The following is a 20,517-nucleotide window of genomic DNA, read 5'->3' as shown; positions in this document are numbered from 1 at the left end:
AATTTTCAAATCATACATGACTGAAGAATAAAAGTCCTCTGTGGTCTTAGTCCTATTCTCTAAGATTTAAAAGGTTAAGTGTATGAAATGTCAGTTAAATCATGTATTTAAAGACATCTTTGGGTACACCTGCACCCTGTAAGGCAGTAAAAGCTCCCTAGTAACTGGAGCTGTATAGCTTAACTCAATCAGTCAACAAAGAACATGGTTGTGAAGTAGTACCCTTTGCTTTTTACGTGTGTCCTCTCACTAACCCATTTAATTTGGTAAAGCACAGTGTATCTCCCTGGAATTATTCCTGGACTAAGCAGGCATTTGTGTTTGGGTAATTTGCCAGTTAAAAAAAATTAAAAATCCCCAAAAGCCTAAAAGTTTAAACTTCAAAACAAAACCGATCCTGTCCTCCTTCATCACTGAGCCTCCCCTATTGGTAAGGTAACCTCCTGTCAGTTCACACCAGGTTTGTTGGCCAGCTTTGGGTATCGTGTGTGTCTGCCCCAGCATTGGTGATGTCCTGTTAAATTGGCAGGCAGGCGTTTTACTGGCATGGCTGTTGGTGTGAATCAGCTTGCTCTCCTACCCCTAGCTGTACCACTTGTCTCACTTGATTCCTATCTCTGGGGTTTAACACTTCCCTCAAGTTCAGACTTGCTTAGACAAAGCATGAGTCAGTGCGTGCCTTGGACGCCAGCATTCTGTTTCTTTTTTTTCTATTTCTAACTATCGGTGTTGCTTCTTCACATGTTGCCATACACAACTTTCGGTATCTAATTTTTTTTGTGTGTCAATCCAGAGTTTTGTGTATAAACATGTAGGGAATAGTCTGAAATTTTGGTGTTCTTTTTTTTTTTTTATAATATATTTTTATTGATTTCAGAGAGAAAAGGAGAGAGAGAAACAGTGATGAGAGAGAGAGAATCATTGATGAGAGAGAGAGAGAATCATTGATTGGCTGCCTCCTGCACGCCCCTATTGGGGATCAAGCCCACAACCCCAGGTATGTGCCCTTAATTGGAATTCAATCCAGGACCCTTCAGTCCGCAGGCTGACGCTCTATCCAACCGGCTAGGGCAAATTTTAATGTTCTTCAGGCAGCTTCCAGGAGTCTTTATGTATTTTTAAAGCTAATAATTTCCTTTTATATAAGTAGCCATCATTATTAAAATTTATAAATTAGTTATCTATGCTTACATTTTCCCTTTAGATTAGCCAAGGGTATGAACAGAACATTGTCAAACATCATGTAAGTAAGAATATTAAGATAACAATTTAAAAAAAAAGTTTAAAGCTCTCATCCATCCGAGCTAGCCAGAGCAGAAACCTCAGCTGGAAAGAAGAGGAAGAGACACGTGCAGAATATTGCTGGTGTTGGGACCCTTTCTAGCCTGTACTGTGGAACATGTACATCAGACTGGAGGGGATAATACAACAAACCTTTCCTCCATTTCCCAGCTTCAGCAGTTCTTAAACTGTGTCCTTGTTTCGTGTATTCCTCCCTTTTTTCCTCCTCAAACACAATGTCACTTCAGTTTGCATCCCTAGTAAGATGATACATCTAAGGACTTTTTTTTACATGGTCACAATACCATTTATAAACCTAACATTACCTAATGCTCAGTGTTCATGTTTTCTTGATTTTCACGCCACAAAAAATGGCATTTTTCCGTTAGTTTGTCCAAGTCGGGTTCTAAGCAAAGCCCACAAACTGAATTTGGTTGATATGATTCTTATTTAACTCTCTTTTCATCTGTAATAGCTCCTGACCCCCTTTTTAAAATATACCATTTATTTCTTGAAGTAACTGGGTCATTTTATTGTGTGAAAAAAAAATCACAACTTTTATGTCCAAACTGCCCCTTCTTGGACCATTGAGAGCCAACTCGAAGGTCCTTCAAGTTGGCTCCTTTTAGCAAGACCGCATCAGTCTTTGATGTTTCTGTGCTTTCAGCACATGATGTCCCTGGCTTATTTTGTGTGAGTTCTGTCTTCGGTCCTGGAAATAGCCATTTCTTTAAGGAGCCCTGTGAACTTGCTTTTAAGATTGTTGTCCTGTTTGTCAGTTAGTTTAGACTACTTCCATAGGATGTGATTATCTGCTCTGGCTCTGCATACTTCCAGCTATTCCGGTTGCCATTGTTAATTTGCATTTGAAAATACTTTTGTTGCTAGTGTTAGACTGCATCTGGAGGCAGCTTCTTCTCTGGCGATTTAAATGTTAATGTGCCCTCCACTCTAGTGCTAACAGGTTGTAGAGCATAACTGTTTGCCTTGTAATCATTGGTTTATACTTTAATCGTGTAAGATAAGCTTGACAAACTGCCATCAAAACCTGCCCAACTTGTTGTACCAAACTGTCTTACCCCCTGAATTCTAGTCTCCTTACTAAAGATCAGCAAAGATAAATTGTATGATTAGCCATTTTCCGAACAGACATTTTAATCACAATCAGCCATCTAGCTGACTTACCGTAAATGATACAAAGCCATATAGTTTGATATGAACCTATGTACAACAAAAGGATAATACAACATACAATTGTTATGCTACTAGATAACAATTAGTACTATAGGATTTCAGGGTATAAAATGGGGGGGGGGGGTTAGTCAATAAGGCAAGGGTTGGTAAAAGATGAAACAAGAGTGAATTTCCAGGTGGTTTAAATTGGCAGGAAAAAAGAGAGTAGGTACAGGGGCACAATTGAACATAGTGGTGGGCAGCAATAAGAAGAGTGGGCTGCTTTATGGCAAAGTGGGAGATGACACTGTGCCAGAGGAATAGATCTGATGCAAAGCCGAGGTAGGCATTAAGCCTCTAAGGTTGTCTTTATTTGATCAGCAAGAAATCATTTTAAACTCCTAAGCTGGAAGTGCTATTGATATACTTGTGTGTTGGGTGTATTTGGTAAGACAGAGCTTGAACATGGGTGCTGGTTAGGGTCAATTGCATTTCTCTAGGTCTGCATTAATGCCACAGTGGGAAAAAGATAACAGGAACTGAAACTAAAATATTACAAAGAAGCAGTTAAAAAGCACTGGAGATGGGAAGATTGGGAGCAGAGAAAGAGGGTAAGGTTGGGCCCTGGCCAGTGTCGCTCAACTATTTGGAGCATCGTCCTGTGTACCAAAGGATCACAGGTTTGATTCCCAGTCAGGGCACATACCCAGGTTGCAGGTTCGATTCCCGGTTGGGGCATCTCTGGGAGGCTACTGATCGATGTTTCTCTCTCACATCAATTAGAAAAAAAAGAGGGCATATGTAATACTTTCAACAATAAAGACTTATTTTCTAAAAATTAAAAAAAAAGGCATAGTTGGAACTGTGTTTTTCAATATAGTACCTACTAACCACATGTAATTATTTAATTTCAAATTAAGTTAAATGACATTTTAAAATTTAATCCCTTAGTCATTTAAGCCAAAGTGCAAGTGCTCAATGGCCACATGTGCCTAGTAGGCTACCATAATGGACAGCACAGATAAAAACCATTACCATTATCACAGACAGTTCTCTCAAAACTGTTTCAGACTGGGGTATCAAAAATACAGCAGTGATGCCAACTTGGAAGCAGGGGTGGCGGCCTCTTTTGTGGAGGGAGATGAGATTTTATTTTAGACATGCGGAGTTTATAGTAGACCTTTAATTGAAGTTGTCCAGAGACAACAGAAATGTATAGTTCAGGTGTAGACCTGAATAGAAGACCTGTAGGAGTCATGGTGGAAGCAAGGAGATTGTGTGGGTGTTTGCTAGCAGACTGGAGGCCAGGAAAAAAAATAGAACAGTCAGAGGAGTAGAAAGGAGAACTGGAAGAGGTTTTTTCTTTGAAAGAGAGATGTGAAGGTCAGCACTGCCGGGGCACTTAAGTGGTATACTCTGTGTTAGGAGAAAAGGCGGATTTGTCCAGGAGAGGTCTTTGCTGGTAGGATGTTGGGAAATGGAATTTGACTGCAGGAGACTGGAGGAGATTGTGTGGGAAAGACATTAAACCATGCAAGCAACTTGGAAGGAAGTAAAGAAAAGACACAGCTGGTCCGAGGGGGTTGGTGCATGTCAGAAGGGAAAGGCCTGCTGGGTGAAAGGGAAATGAGGTTTTCTTTCTGGTCATAGGGAAGGGAGACTCTAGAAACACCAAGATGGATGTAGAGGAAGGCTGCATGTGGACCCCCTCTGCCCACTGTGAGAGTCCTGACTGTGACATCCTCAGGACCAGGCTTTCAAATCTGTAGGGCTTAGATGTTGCCAGTAGTCTTGAAAGTACTATTTTAAGTATTAACTTGAAACAATGAAATACAAGTGCTGTACATGTGTTAGAGCCTTTTATATACTATGAATTTAGGGAACTATTTCATATTGTTTTTTTATTCAGCTTTTGGTTTTTCTGAAGTGTTGAGAGCACCCCACATGTAAAGCTAACCCTTATGTGAGACCCTAAATGCTTCTCTTCAAAATGTTTACCTTAAATAATGAACTTTTATTTCCACGATCACTCTCATAGCTGTTATTTTTCTTTGGGTTGAAGCTGTCTTCACCAACTAATGTGTGTGTGCCCACTAGAGAAAATTCACTGAGCACATGTTGTACATGAGAGATGCTGTGTGTAACCTGCTGTGGTCACTCAGGGCACTTCCTGAAGTGTCCTTTTCTAAAATTGTGAACTATTCAGTTGGAGTTTTAAAAGAGCAATCAAGTTTGTTTGTTTTCTTTTTGCAGGTATGAATCTCCTGAAATAGCTCTAAATTGTGGAATAATGTTAAGAGAGTGCATCAGACATGAACCACTTGCAAAAATCATTTTGTGGTCAGAACAGTTTTATGATTTCTTCAGATATGTCGAAATGTCAACATTTGACATAGCTTCCGATGCATTTGCCACATTCAAGGTAACATATATAAAAACTATAGACTTCTAACTATACTTGCAACTCCGATGAACAGGTGTGCTGTTTTTCCTAAACCTTCTCTACCGCCCTTGTCTATATACTGCTGCCCCCTAGTGGGAATAAAGAAGACCGCATATATACAAGGGTGTGGCAAAAGCAGGTTTACAGTGTATGTGAAAGTTTATTCTTATGTTATTTATTAATTACTGTATTATTCTTCCATACAAACAGCTGTAAACCTGCTTTTGCCCCACCCCTGTATATGTATGTATACAAATAAAGTCACAGTTTTAAAGGGTGGAAAGTTGTAATTTTTAGGCAGGGTACAGTTTTCTATTAAATTACCCATCAAGTACAGTAATAGATATAACAACCAGGTTTTTCTCCTGTGTTGAGCAGTTTCTTTGGTTAAGCACCAGATGAAGTAGTTGGCTTCTGTTCAGGCCCAAGGGAACCAGGGACTTAACTCTCCCATCTCATGCTCATGCCAGAGCTTGTTTATTAACTATAAGAATCACCTGCACTGTTCAAATTATTTTGTAGCCTCTCCTCTGTGTACCTTATATCCCTGTTGTATATTTGTTTAAATTAAATGCACATACATAGGATACCACTGTGCAACATGCACATTTTTGTTTTGAATTGCAAGGTTCTGTGCTGTTTAAGGTATATAAACAAGGCAGTAATCTTTATAATCTTTCTGTTAACATTCCCTTATGTAAAATGTGTGACATCTTAAGTCAATATTTAGAACTGGTATTTTAATATAATCAGAATTTAGTATACTAACCTGCTGATTGCTATGCTCAGAAACTGTGAATACTGTTACAGTGACAAGTGGCTGCTTCTCTTGTAAATGTTCAGTTTTATGATTATAAAGAGTGTCTGAGGTGAGCACAGTCCTTGGTTTCTGGGTAAAATATGTCCCTCAATTTCATCAAATAGGATGAAAGCCTAGCACCCTGGCCACTAGGGTTTCACATTGAATGAGAATAAAATAATAGGGTGAAAGGTCTAGGAATTTCTTTTCCTGAAGCCATTAGGAAGGGTATCAGAAGCCTTAGGTAAGACCTCAGGTATTTCTATGTCAGTGTACAAAGCAAAATGAAATTCATTTCAGATGATAGCATAGAATGGTAAATGTTATGCTTAGTTCCACCGCCCTTGGTGTGATAGGACTCTTAGGATGGAGGGAATGCCCCACTCAAAAGCAGCAGACCTTTATGAAGGGAGGTGTAGTAGCATCATGTGTCAATACAAGGAGACACTCCTGTTTGAAATAAAAGCTGTGAGCCCAAGAGTGCAACTTCTGGGAGCAGGAGGATAAGCAGAGAGGAGGAGAGGGCGGCAGTGGTGTGGGAGAATGCAGCCAGATTGCCGGACCAAGGAGGACATGAATGGCACGCTACTGGCACAGATGGCAAAATTGACCAAGAGTTGAGAGAAATGTGCTAATTATATGCCAGAAATGTGATTCCCAGTGTCTGACAAAATTTTGATTGGCCTTGCTAATTATTTTATCTCCGTTAAGGCTACTTCTTTGAATTAAATTCATACCGAGGTGATGGAATCACTGTGGTAAAGCAACCTGTCAGGTCAGGTCAGATCATGGTAGCCACAGAGGGAAAGACTGGGCAGAGTCAGGTGGTAGTCCTTACCGGAAGAAGGGAAACTTTAAAAAATAACAGAGGTGTCTAAGGATGAGCTCCAGAGGAGAAAGCATGGAGAAGCTGGCTTGGATTCTGTATCTCAGCTGCTGGCTCATTGCAAGGACAGTGGAAAGCTCATTAAAGAGAGCTCTCCAAGAAATGAAAAAGACAAGAGGCCAAAATCAAGACAAGAGAAAGAGAAATAGACCTAGCAAACAGACCTAAGCTACCTCCCCACCCCTGCCTAAAAGAAACTCCACCTGAGTCAGGCAGGGGCCAGTCTCAGCCTCACTCCACAGGCGCTGGTGGAGGGAAGGGGCCTGCCTCTCTCCCAGTTTACTCGTGTCCTCTTTGCAGAGAATACTTTCATAAGGAGAAGGAGAACAGTTCCATGGTTCATGCTCTCCTTTGAGAATGTGACCAGAGCAACTTCCCGAAAATGCAGTCTGCACACAAAAACTTTCCAGTAAATGCAGCTCATTCATAACTCTGTATTCAAAGCCCCTGGAAGTGGGCCGAGTCTTAAAAGGAAATTAAAACTACCTGCTCTAAATATGTCCAAGATTTGTAGCTCAAATGAACAGGTACTGAGATAGTTAAATCAGTGGCCAAATATTTGTTAGTGATTATTTTTAAGGAATTAGGAGATTGGGAGGGGCATCAGAAGGCCAACAAATATATTTCCAATTTTCCAGAGTAAAAGAAGGTAGATTCCCCAGAGAGGCTGGTGGAGCTTGGAGCTTGATGGTATACCTGTGTAAGGTTCTAGAAAGTATTTCTAAAGAGATGATATCTGAGCATTTTGGAAAGGAAACCGAGTGCCCACAGCCAGCATGGATTCACTAAGAGTAAGTTCAGTCATACTAATCTCATTGATGCCAGTAGATCAGGGGCCTAAAGACATGGCTGCCTGGGTTCAATTCCCAGCTCTGCTGCTGATTGCACCTGTGTCTTCATCTGCTAAAACATGGGTAATAATACTAGTGTGTCAGGTTATTGTGGCCTGACACAGTATGTGTGCTGTAAATAGTAGCTAGTAGGATTCCTTTATGACGAGGATATACTGGATGTCAAATAATTATACAGACCTATTTTCATGGAAACAATAAAAAGATTAGGAGCTAGATGGAGGGAGTTTCAGTATGGTGATTTGCAACTAATTAAATGCCATATCCATAAGATGCTGGAAAATGGATCACCATCACCCAGGAGAGAGACTCTAATGGATCTCTGCTCGGCCAAGTCGAACATTATTAATGACTTGGATAGAGGGTGACAAGGCATACTTACCAAATGTGTCAGTGACAGCCATTAAGGGCAAGATAAATAACAGTGAGCCTAAATAAGGCTTCATAAATCCAGAGAGGCCAGAATATTACAGGATAAAGTTAATTATAGATAACCAAAGTCATCTACTTGAGGACCCAACCATATAAATATGGGATGGGGGAATAGGCATGATAATAATAGTTAAAGCCACCTATAATAGTTACTAAAATATAGGTAAGTTCTTATCATATTCAAACAATCCTATGAAGGAAGTATTGTTATCATCTCCTTTACAGATAAGGACACTGAAGCATAGAAATGCTGAGTAAAGTCAGACAATACATGGGCAAGCCAGAATTTGAACCCAGGCAGTCTAACTACAGAGCCCACTATGAGTAAACAAAATTCTGAATTTGTCCATTAAAATTGGCAGTTTGATGATGCTGCTCCAGAGCTACATGTGAGCACAAAGTGTGTCACTGAAGGAGTTGTTGATGGTCTCACCCCACTATAAGCTTACCAGGTAACAGCACATAAATGTGTTCCATTCCAGGCGCTACACTTTAAGAGGCACATAGACAAATAGATGACTTTCAGAAGACATTAGATGGTGAGGGGGACTCAGAACCTGTCATTCGAGGAGTGGTTAAAGGAACTGGACCTATTTAGCCTGAAGAAGAGAAGACTCGGTAGGGATTTGCCATGAGAGCACTGCTGTATTTGAAGTGGGGTTCTCTGGAAAATGGATTAAACCTGTTTCTGGAAGTAGCTGGGGCATAGGCTTTGACTCTCAGCACAGGAAAAACATTCTAACTCTGGAGCTCCAGAGGTGAACCAGACAGTTCGAAGAATTGAGTTTCGTGTCCTTGGGCATACATATTCAAGCATGAGACAGGGAATTGAGCCAAGTGACTTGCTCTGAAAATCAGCCCCTGGCTTAGCAGCATTTCTTTCTGGATTCCAGGGCTGTCTTTGTCACATGATATTTGGGGCTCAAACTTACATACTTTTTAGGAATCTTTAAATTCAACCTACTCTAAAAGCTGGCTGCTTAAACTGCTGGACTTAGGAGATGATTCCTGACCTTTCTCCCAAGTTATACCAAGGCCTTAGATGTAACTGGAATTTAGCTAGGTGGGAAATGAGAAGTCCTTTTCTTTACCCCCCTGCTGGCCAACCTAGCAACTCTGCATGTCTGGGGACCACATGCACCTAAAACTTTGCAGATTACTGAGCAGATACTGACCTCATAACCATTTCTCTTCATCTTCTACTCTATTGGTTTCTTTCCCCATACCCTGGTTTGGGCTATCCATAGCTCTTGGCTGTAGTCCTAAGGTAAGGTTCTTCTTTGTCTCTCAGTAGACAGAGGCACAGCCCAAGTCCCCATCTCCTCGTTTCCCAGCTTATTAAAGGGCGTGGCTCTCACCACTTCTCCTTTCCCACTAATGTTTTATTGTCCCCTCCAGGCCCTGCCCTGTCATGGCCTTTCTTAACAAGGGCTTTCATTCTTTGGGGCCCTGGTCCCAGCTCCTACTTCAGTAGTCTCAGCGCACCCCTTTTCTCTCTCTTACCAAGGCCATTGAGATTTGATTCCTAAATTGGCAATGGTTTCCTGAGTTTCATGTTCTCTTTAAACCAGATGATAACAAGGAGACTCCCCTAAATGGGGAGATGTGGGCAGTCCCTCTTTTCATGTGTGGCTCCACTGTGAGCCTCATGCTCCTACTTGAGATACAGCCTCAGAGCAAATAGTCCCCTTACTCGGACCTGCAGTCAAATCAAGGCCTTTGCTTTTTAGAGCAATACTTTCTACCTGCCTGTTCCTAAGAACCCAGCCCCAAGTGAGAGCCACAGTTTCTCAGACCCCCTCCTCTGGTCTTCTCCGTGGTCAGATTATGACCGAGCAGTAAGCATTGGGCTTCTTTTGCTGTACTTCCTCATACTGGCCTCCAGAATGACATCCAGTCTCACACAGATCCTGACTCATTAATCCCTTAATTAGCTTATTCATATGTTTGTTCAGTTCATTCCACAAGCCTCTCAGCGCCTGCCCTGTATTGGGTGCTGTTCTATAGGTGTGGGGTTCAGCAGTGAGCCATACAGATAGATCCCCTAACCCTTGAGGCTCTTACACAGGGGAGACCACCATAAACAGACCACAGTAGCATGTTAGAAGGAGGGAAGTGATCCTAACAAGCATGGCCGGTATATGCCCTTAACGTTCTCATATTCCTCTCTCCCTTACATCTGGCCCCATGATATACTGAGATAATATCAGTTCTTTTACCCCTGCCATCTCTCCTTCCCTATCTGGGTACCTCATAGCATTTCTTACCAAACTCTTGAGATACTCAAATAAGCTCCAGCGTTTCTGTTTTGCCTGATTATTCCCTAAGGGGGATTTAGAATAAATTGGGTAGGTCTTCCTGAACATACAGTACACAACCTATCCAGCAGTTTAAACACCTGTAAATCTTTGGGGTGGAATTAGAAGCCTTCTTAACAAGCATACTTTGAACCTTGGTTAGTGTGACATTTTCCCGAACGGGTTCACTGATGTTGGTTCATTCATTTATTAAATAGTAAGCTGACTGTGTGCTGGTGTTGGTTCATTCATTTACTAAATATTAAGCTCTTACTATGTGCTGGGCACTGCATAGGTGCTGGGGAATTTAAAGATTTAAAATAGACATGAGCCTTGTGTTTACAGAATGTGCAGTCTGGCACGAGCCTTGTGTTAACAGAATGTGCAATCTGGCACGAAACATTCACCAGGTCATCTCACAGGTGACCAGCCATACCTGTGACCATGCTTGCATGCTGGTGGCCAGTCTGGAAGAGCTCCCTGTGGAAGTGACAAGTGGAGCTCCGAAGGTAGTAGGTACCTAGAGAGGGGCAAGCCTGTGTGCCATGGAGGCCTTTCAGGGAAGGGTGCTGACAAAGCAGGCGACAGAGAGTTCCCTTCAGTATCTCCTGCTGCCACATGGAGCCCCATGAAGCAACCAGAACTGTAGTGCTTTCCATGTCAGCTTGACCGTGGAACATTTCTCAGAGCTTTCCCATTTCCATGGCACTTGGATGTACTTAGGAAACTCTAGTTCAATGTAACCTTGGTAACTCAAACATAAATAGCAAAGAATACAAGTTAAGGAAAGTTGGTTGTGAGAAGGAGATTATTGGCACCAACCTCTCCAGTAGGGGGCTCTAAAGGAATGTAATTCATTGATTGACCCAAATATTGACTGGCCATTCCTGCTGTCACTTGTTCCCCTACCCCTACCCTCTTACCTTCCCCCCCGCCTCTCCACACACACACACACACACACACACACACACACACACACACACACACACACACAACCTTGTGAGACCATGGCCAATCATTGCTAACTTCCAGGTCCTGGGAGGCAGGGACCACATCTTTCTTCTTTGTAACCCTAGCACCTAGAACGTTACCTGGCACATTGTAGATATTTTCTGAATGAATGATCCTTGACTTGTTTCCAGGGAAATTTGTGGGGTGAGACCTAAGCTCTGTTTTATAGTAATGCACGGTTAGACTCGAGGTCTTACTGATTTTTGTTCCTACATTCCTGCAGTGTTATTCTGCGTACTTAGGAACTGATGTTTATAAAATGACAGGGCTTTTCAAAAACATTTTACCTCTGCAAAAGGTTACATTAGATATGAAACTGAATGCAATTGAATTAAGGAGGAAGGAAATGGAACCTCCAATACTTCTAATTAAAGAAATTTCCTTTTTCTCCACCAGGAGCAGTTTCAATTTGACATTTTATTACAGTTGTTTACTTTTATTTCACTTCAATTCTTTATTCTCTTTCTTTGAACATATATTTCCATTGTCTTATATGTTTGTTTTTAAATTTTTCCTGCTAAGAGCTATAGATGTGTGACTAATCATAATCATTAAAATCACAATTTCAGATTATTGATTTTATTTACTCATACAAAATCAATGTCCTCAATACAATTCATGCTCAATTTAAGTATAGTAATTTTAACAACAGTTTTTATTAGGTAAAATGGCGTGGAATGTTGTAGGATTCTCTTTTCTAAAAGAACCTGAATGCGAGAACAACTTTTAACAATATATTTCCTTTTTCTAGGATTTGCTTACAAGACATAAGTTGCTCAGTGCAGAATTTTTGGAACAACATTATGATAGAGTAAGTATATGAAATACTATTTTATAATAACAAATTTTAAGTTTTATTACCAGAAATGAAAGGTTAAATTAGATTTTGTACCAGACTGTTTATTTTGTAATAAAGTTTTAAGGTAGTGCCATAGCCATTTCTCTGCTGAAACCAGGTATAGTGCGTTACCTGCTCAGAAGCAGACTTTATCTGTTTGATTGACCCGCTGCCATTTGTATCTTTTCTTGATTTAGAAGAGGAAAGTAAAGCACTTTGGTGCTGAATAATAATACACAGTTGAAATAAAAGAAAAATATTATTTGACTTCTTAACTCTCCTTTCCATTTGTGCTGCTAAATAGAAAAGGAGGCAGCACCTGATAGGGTGAGACAAGCTCTTGCCTAGAGGCAGGACCCGGTTCTGCCCCTGCTCTGCAGCTGACAGCTTGTCACCACCAAGGCCATTACCACTCGGGGGCTCAGAAGTCCATCCTCATTTCTAAAATTAGGACATTGGATAGCCCAGCAGTGAGGTCAATGGATGTCAGACTTCCTGGTAATAGAGTCCCCTGAGATTTGTACATGATTCTAGTGGACACGTGTCAGTTCCTAAATCTGTAGCATTTTGCATTTTCCAGGCCTCTACTCATGTGTGTCCTTCCCTTTTTATCCCCTAAGAATTCTTTCCTCCCCCCATTTCTAAGTGAAATTCCTCCCATTATTCAAGTTTTAGCCCAAGCCTACATTCTGTAGGACCTCTTCCAATATATCACAGTATGAGTTTCTCTCTCTTCTGTTATTAATTATTTTCTCTCCTTGTTGCGTTGAAAGAACAGGTAACTTTTCTTTGTGTTTATGCTTTGGACTAGTTGAGTTCTCCTCTGTAACGAATATGAATTTGCTAATATAACACCAAGAAATGATAGCTGACTCAACAGTGAGGAAATGGTTGGGGGAAGGGAGTTGTTTCGTGAATATGGAGTTTGGTTGACAGAAGAGGACCAGATTTAAGCTATATATGGGCCTGTCTAGAGCTGGGAGGGGATCAGTCCCAGGAGCCCTCTTCACAGAGGTAATCAGCAGGTATCACCCTGAGCATCTCTGAGTGCCTCAGAGGAAGGGCGTGGAACAGACTGGCGGAGGCGAGCTTGGACAGTGATTGACCTTCGAGGTGTTAGAAGCTTCCACTCAAATTTTCTGACATTATCTACCCGTCTTCAAAAAACAAATAAATAAATAACTCTGATATGTGTTTTTTGTCTTAGTTCTTCAGTGAGTATGAGAAGTTACTTCATTCAGAAAATTATGTGACAAAAAGACAGTCACTCAAGGTATGATGGTTATTTATTTTATGTAGTTCACTTCTCTTCACCCTGTGTTTGAATTTTGGATTTGGAGAAAGGGGGTTATGCTAGTATGTGGGTCTTAGACCTTTAGAGGAAAATGTTTGTCCATGATCAGAATTTTTGTGGAAAGGGGCGGGGTTCAGCAGAGGTCCACACAGGGCTCCTGCCCACCTCTCTGTAAGTTAGAGACCCCAAATGCAATACACAGAATTTTAAAGAAGACTTTCTTTCTTAGCAGTGCAGTGTTTTAGATTTTGAAACATTTTTAAAACTTAGAATCATGTCAGTTAGGTGAAGGCACTGCAGGTGTTAATCTCCCAAGGGTTCGACCTTAATGGCAGGGACTTGCTGTGTGAGGGGAGGAGGACGGAGTGAGCAGTGAGACTGCGGACCATAGACGGGTTTGGCTGCTCCATATCAAAATGGGATATGAACAGTTCCATTGGAAGTTAACAGCATGCTCGAGGTTACATAGCTCACAAGGAGCAGGGAAGCAGGACTCGAAGCCAGGCTGGTGGTGCCGGAACTAGCCCCTCCCCCACTCTGCTTCTGCCTCTGTTCACAAGGGCCACAGCTTGGCCCTCCCCCACTGCAGGCCACACCACCACACACTCGATCTGCACTAGATGTGGGCACTGATGGCGTGAAGAGGTGGCTGCCAAAGAAAATCTAGAATAAGCAACAACAATTGAAAAATTAAGGACTGATAAGGTATAACCAACCTCTGTGAATTCAGTAAGCCCAAAGACACAAGTTTCTTTTCTGCTTAATTGATGGTATTAGTGATGAGGAGTCACTAAGGAAGAAATGGAGTATCTTCAGGATACCTGGCTAAAGAAGGAACAGAAAAGTTTTCATTTTTATCAGCCTTTATGAATCAGATGTGATAACTTTGGCATGTGTAGAAGTTAGTGTATGGAAAACTTTGGACATGATCCTTTGTCCTATGAAATCCAAATGAATAAAATTTAAAAATAAAAAGATTAATTTTTAGTTAAGCTAAGGTTTGTGGTTAGTTAACAGGAATTATCAAGAACTTCTCTTCTAAACATTTTCTTCGATAGTTTCGTTTTAGTGAGATAACGCAAATGCTATTTAAAGAGTAGACAGGCTCTGACAGTCTTAAATTGGGGGCCAAATGTGCCTGAATATTCTCTTCAGAGAGCAGTGTCAGACTCACCATAGGTTTAAATGCCCAAGGGAAAGGTGGGTGTTGGAGTGGCGGACAGTAGGTACTCCATAGCTTTTAGGTCATAGTTCAGTTCACTTCATCAGTCTTGGGGGGGGGCGGGGAGGAGAATAATGATACTGTACTTAATAATGTTGATTATTAAATGAATTATTTTTCAGACTTTGATTTTCCTTAGAATCTTAATGATAATGTAGAGTGATTCTTTAAATGTCTTCTCAGCTTCTCGGTGAACTATTATTAGACCGACACAACTTCACAATTATGACAAAATACATCAGTAAACCCGAGAACCTCAAATTAATGATGAATCTTCTACGAGACAAAAGTCGTAACATCCAGTTTGAGGCCTTTCACGTTTTTAAGGTAGAGTACTAAAACCACAAACAATATTTTCTCCTGAAGTTGTCAATCTCATTTCGTTTACAAATTTCTAAAATAGTATTAGTCTCACTTTGGTAATCTAAGTTATACAATTCAGTTAATTTCCATGTTTTGTGTGGTACAGCATTTAAACAGAAAAATAGACCCAGAAACAGGGTAAACATTTCAATTTGGGAACAGAATAAGTTTATTTACAGAGGAGTGCCATTTGTCTTTTTAATAGAAAATTATTAATCACAAAGTTAAGGGGTAACCCATATTTTAATGCTTTCTGTGGAGGTTTTTATCCTCAAAATTCATTTTGACCTTTTGTGCAAATGTTATCCTAAAATCAGCATCTGTATTTTAATACTAACTACTGAGTTTCAGAGCATGAGGGAAAGTACCAGTCCTCTTTGTACTAAAGCATGTAAATCTTTTTTTAATTTTCAAATTGTGAAATAAGATATCCTGAAGCACAAACCTCTGACCAAGTTATCCCGACTTCACGTGTCCAGGGAGGGAAGTTCTGGATGTGTCCTGCCTCCTCCTTTCCTGTAGCTGATGCAGATTTCTCTCCGGCAGGTGTTTGTTGCCAACCCTAACAAGACACAGCCCATCCTAGACATCCTCCTCAAGAACCAGACCAAACTCATAGAGTTCCTCAGCAAGTTTCAGAACGACAGGACCGAGGACGAGCAGTTTAATGACGAGAAGACCTATTTAGTTAAACAGATCAGGGACTTGAAGAGACCAGCTCAGCAAGAAGCCTAACTCCCCATAAACATCCAAAATATCAAATCCAAACCCAGCACCTGCTGTTAGCTCGTCAGCATCAGGCACTCTCACCGATTCATGAGGAACATTATGCTAGTCTGCTGTTAAGTGAACGGTTTTTCATTTTATCTTGTTTTGTTTTTTTAGTCCATCTTGGAGAACGTAGCTGCTGCTTTCTTGCACACTAGAGCACACGTGGACTTTCTCTTGATCTTTGTGTCATTTCAGAATTCAGAGACCCTGTTTGCTGTAGGAGTTCTGAACAGGCTAGGTTCGTGAGGGCAAATGTAGGGGTGATAGTGTGACGGAGGGGCGGAAGACGTGATGGGGTCAGATTAAACCTGCAGGTTTGCACTTATGTTAAAGAGCTGGGCGTGGATTCTTGGTGAGATTGTCTGCCTTCACTACAGGAAGATCGTGCAGCGCTGTATTTGGAATCAGGGGAACTGTACCCACGATGTGAGCTTTTGGGGTGGTTAAAGTTGACGTGCGAATAAATTGATACTGAAACTTAGCAACTTCTTAAAAGTGTGACGCTTCATAAGGAAAATGTATATACGCTTTTCACGGCTTTCTAGAATTTTTTGACATTTGATTTTCTTGAGACTTGTAAACCTGGATATGTTGGAAGGTATTTGTTAATTTTCCTTTTGGAAGGTATTTTCAAACAGTAGAGCTAGCAACAACACCTCACATTTCATTTCAACAATGCTTACAGGTTTCTTTTGTATATAATTCTTAGAATGCTCATTTCTTTTAAATGATTTAATTTGTACAGCAGAGGAATGTTATTGTATTAGTATGTAACTATTACCTAATATTGAATCTTTGCAAAAAAAAAATGAATGCTCATATGTAATTGAAATACTTCAGATCACATGAAAATGCTGATTTAACATTTAAGTATCACAGCATTAAAAGACAAAAGTAAACCAATCCTTTGTATTCAGTTATCTAGTGGGGTGCCATCAATAGGGTATAATACAGACTTGGAACTCAGTCAGCCCTCTTTCCTGCATAGTACTGGCCTTATTCATTTAAAATGAGTTTCCTTGATCTATGGATGATACTGTTTATGATCAGTTAACGCTGATTCTCTGTGTGGGAAACCTCGGTAGAGCACCTTTTCTTCTTTAGAGTGAGTAATCCAGTACAGCAGTTGTGGAACTGAATCATTAAACTTCAGCTTCTCTTAGGAAAAGAAGAGTTCCTCGTCACAGGTGTCCTGTGGGGAAATTTATTTTTTTTAATGTCCTATTCCTTAATGCTGCAAATTATCAGTATTTATAAAGTAACTGATTTTGCACCACTTTTTTGTTACTGTGACCACGGCAGAGCAGCGTCTCCTAGGATATATCTATGTAAAGTTATTAGAATGGTATCTGTTCATCTTAGTGATACAAAGATCACAACTAACAACTTACAATCAGAGTTTGCCAGTTTGAATTCAGCATGGCTGTGGCTGACTAAGAAATTTACATGATTATTCTTTGCTAGCCTCTCTTACTAATTGAATTATTTATCGGCCAGTAAAAAGAAACTCCCAAGTGATGCTTCAGCAGGTTGCAAGACCTCCTTCTAGGAACACCAGTTAGGAAAATAGCTCCAGAAAATATAGATGTATTTTATTCTGTTTAATTAAATGGCAGTCGGCATTGGTTTTCCTGAGGCTGTCTTTACCAAAATCTGTGTAAAATCATTCATGTTTTTCCATTGAAGTAGGGGAAGTGATCCAAGCTTCTTGATTTGAAAATATCAAGACATTTGGGAAGGCAGACCTGGCCGTGAAGCCTCCTGGTTCTGTGGCCAGTGCTGGGTGTCAGGCTTCAGGGGGAGCAGTAACTACACCGGGTGGAAGGAAGGTTTCCTGCCAAGCTGGTTCTTAGAACTGGAAACGACAAGCAGCTTCCACTCCGTGATGTCGTCGTAGCACGAGAGCATGGAGGACAGTGTGTCAGAAAACACCGCGTGGTACATCGCATTGGAATCTGGACATAGTTAAGATTTGGGTTTTTTTGTTTTTGTTTTTGTTTGATTTTAAACAAAAATGTGAAAACATTCAAAGTTGAAAAGTTGCATTTGAAGTTATGATCCTTTAATATATTCATATTACCAAAACTATTATACTGGAAGTGTTTCTCTTTGTGTTATAAAGGTTTAATTTTACATAAGTCAGTTATTCCATGTGATTTTTAGCCCTTAGAAAGAGGTGGAGATGGATACACCTGTTAACAATGCCATGAGAGCATTTCCTTTCTCCTGAGGAAAAGTAATTTCTTATCAGACTATGGCTGGCCCTGTAATTTAAATTAAAATAAAATTTTGGAGAAACAGCATTGTGCATGTCATACTGATCGTTGCATTCGAGTCACTATGAACAACCCCATCAGGAGACGTGAGGACAGCTTTGCCACAAACCGGAACCAGAAACCACATACACGCGGCTCTGTCTTTTTTCCCCCAGGGTTTTCTTTTTGCTGTCAAATGTGATTTTCACTTACCGTATAGGGCTCACAGCTGCCTCACCCTTCCTTCCACAGTTAAATGTCATTAGGCCTTTTATTAGCATCGCTTTGACACCATGGTTTTGGGGGGTCCTTTCTCTTCATTTCTGTGACCCTTTATTCTGAATGCTCTAAGGTAAAACTAAAGCCCTGGGCAAGAGTGTTTATAAGTAGCTAGAGTGAAGCTACAATGAAGGTGAGAGACGCAGAAGTGCGGTGTTCAATGGCGCCTGGGCGAAGCTGTGTCCTCGGGCTGCCTGGACCGTGGAGCCACCACCCGCCCTCAGTTGTTTCCACGTTTGTCATGAGTGGGACCCCGTTGTCCGGTGATGGCAAGGGATATGCTCTTGCCTAGCACACAAGATGTCTGGATGACATCCTACTTGTTATCTCTTCTAGGTAGTTCTTCAAAGATGTCAGGGTCCCCTGAGGTCAGAACTTGTGACTCTGCCCTTTCTCTCTCTGAAGTGTCTTCAAGCCTTAGCACAGGTTCTGCTTCCTGCCAGTCACCAGTCGGGTGTCTCTCTCTCCCCTCATTCCCCCCGTGTCACAAACACAGAAACAGCTTGGGTAGCTCTGTAATGTGTGGCTATTACTCTGCCTTCCTTGTTTATGGGGATCCAACGAGACAGTGACCGACAGCTCTCTGAGGCGGCAGTGCCACACAGCTTGTGCGTTCTGGGGCTAGAGCCCCTCCAAGGTGGTGAGTAACCCCACCTGGGACTTCACCAGAAGTGCCTCTCAGAGGACAGTGGCCTGGGACACGCTGCCCCTTCAGCTCCTCCTGGATTTGTAGAGGGTGTTCTGGCCATGTCTGTGTCCTTACCACGTCTTCCAGAGCATGATTGCCCCTCTCTGGCCATCTGGTTTCCAGAAGGTGGAAGGGCAAGGTAAGACCCCCCTACACACACACTCTACAATCTGAAAGTGATCTTGGTTGGCTCCCAAAACCAGCCCTGGGGGAAGACCTCCCTCCGGAGTAGACTGAACACACCTCACCTCAGCTCCACCAAGAAAGGACCATCAGCTTCCGCCTGACAACACTTCACTTGGGTCAACCCACACTCCACCACCAAGGCATAATTTATAGGGACAAAGCCTACAACCTTGCAAGGACTTCTACTCCCACAGTTCATGCTGACCAGAGATGGTGGTGATGGCTGCACAAGGCGAGTCACTCCACAGCTGGCCTGACAATGACCTGGCTCATGTTTGGTCCCTGTGTGGTCCTCAGGCAAGGGCAGGTGTCTGGCCCGTCGGGGATCTCGGTCTTCCTGGGGACCACCAGGTGTCTGTGCAGGAGAGTGTCCTCTGCAGTTAGTGAAATTCTTTGATTAGTAGAACTTCAGGGAGACAGTGGAGGTTTGGGGGAAAGCTTTATATTTTTCAATATTCTCTACAAAAGGAGCTTTTGCTCATCAGGACTCCCATTCTTGGTAATACATCTTTATCACCTAAACACTTGGTGTGCCGTGGGAATAACAAGGTCCTGCGCTAGTTTTCAGTAGCCGGGTCTTCCACTTGGTGGAGATGCAGCTGGAGCGGTGGACAGTGCCACAGCCCAGCCCAGGGGAAGCTTCCAGACAAGGCTGCTCCCCAGTTGGCTCCCGCCCCTCTGCGTCCCCCCTAAATTCTCCCCTAAACTCCCCCCCAACACACACACACACCGTGGCTGCCTGGCACACTCCTCCACACACCAAAGATCTTTGAAAATCTCACTTGTGTGGAGGTGATGAGGACCCCACTCAATCCATATAGCACCTTCTTGTGCTCAGCTGACTGCATGGTCCTGCACTCTCCCCAGCCGTTGGGCTGTCCATCCTGCCTGGGACTGGCATCCACTGGGGATGAGTGGGGTTGGGTGCTGAGCCCCATCACATGAGCACACTAAGAGGACCTAGCAGTGCCCCGCCCCACCCCCTTGGCACCCTCTTCTGCCTCTGAAAGCTACTTATTGCAGCCCAGGGCACCAGAAGCAGCCCCCACCCCGGTGTCCTGGACCCCGGCTGGGCTGCTCACCAGCAGACAGCTCCAAGGACACCACATGAATGGTTTAATGGCATTTTATCTGACTCCTTCCCCTCGCTCACATCTCACACTGTACCAGGGCTTCCTGGGATCAAGTCCCAAATAAATGACTGGTGTTCAAACCTTTGTCCCAGGCTCTACTTCCGGGGAAACCCAGACTAGACGTGCTCATTGGGTTTCTTCTAACCCAGAGGCATGAGCAGCCATCCCCGTGGTCAGCCGCATGGAGGAGGCCATGGGATGCAGAGCACTGCTGCCCCCCACCCCCCTCGGGAAGCACATGCGCATCAAAGCCTGACTGACAACAGGTACCGTGTGGCCCAGCACAGCAAGGCCTCTCGTGACCACAGCTTCTGC

The 20,517-nt window shown here is 42.2% G+C and overlaps 1 protein-coding gene across 3 annotated transcripts in view; it reads left to right on the top strand.

Moving 5' to 3' along the window:
- The window catches only part of CAB39 (calcium binding protein 39), an 87,802-nt gene extending 69,841 nt beyond the window's left edge, over positions 1 to 17,961 (top strand). For all 3 annotated transcript variants that reach the window (XM_054722730.1, XM_008160203.3, XM_054722729.1), the window contains 5 exons: positions 4,708 to 4,876; positions 11,925 to 11,984; positions 13,219 to 13,284; positions 14,711 to 14,854; positions 15,437 to 17,961. In XM_054722730.1, coding sequence (XP_054578705.1) covers positions 4,708 to 4,876; positions 11,925 to 11,984; positions 13,219 to 13,284; positions 14,711 to 14,854; positions 15,437 to 15,625 — 628 coding nt within the window. In that variant the 3' untranslated portion in view covers positions 15,626 to 17,961. The remainder of the gene's footprint in view (positions 1 to 4,707; positions 4,877 to 11,924; positions 11,985 to 13,218; positions 13,285 to 14,710; positions 14,855 to 15,436) is intronic.
- The last annotated feature ends 2,556 nt before the right edge of the window (positions 17,962 to 20,517 follow it).

Source organism: Eptesicus fuscus, chromosome 11, assembly GCF_027574615.1.
Source record: "Eptesicus fuscus isolate TK198812 chromosome 11, DD_ASM_mEF_20220401, whole genome shotgun sequence".
Classification (NCBI taxonomy): Eukaryota; Metazoa; Chordata; class Mammalia; order Chiroptera; family Vespertilionidae; genus Eptesicus; species Eptesicus fuscus.
Note: the sequence above shows the minus strand (reverse complement) of the source record. Positions and strands in the feature narration are given on the sequence as shown.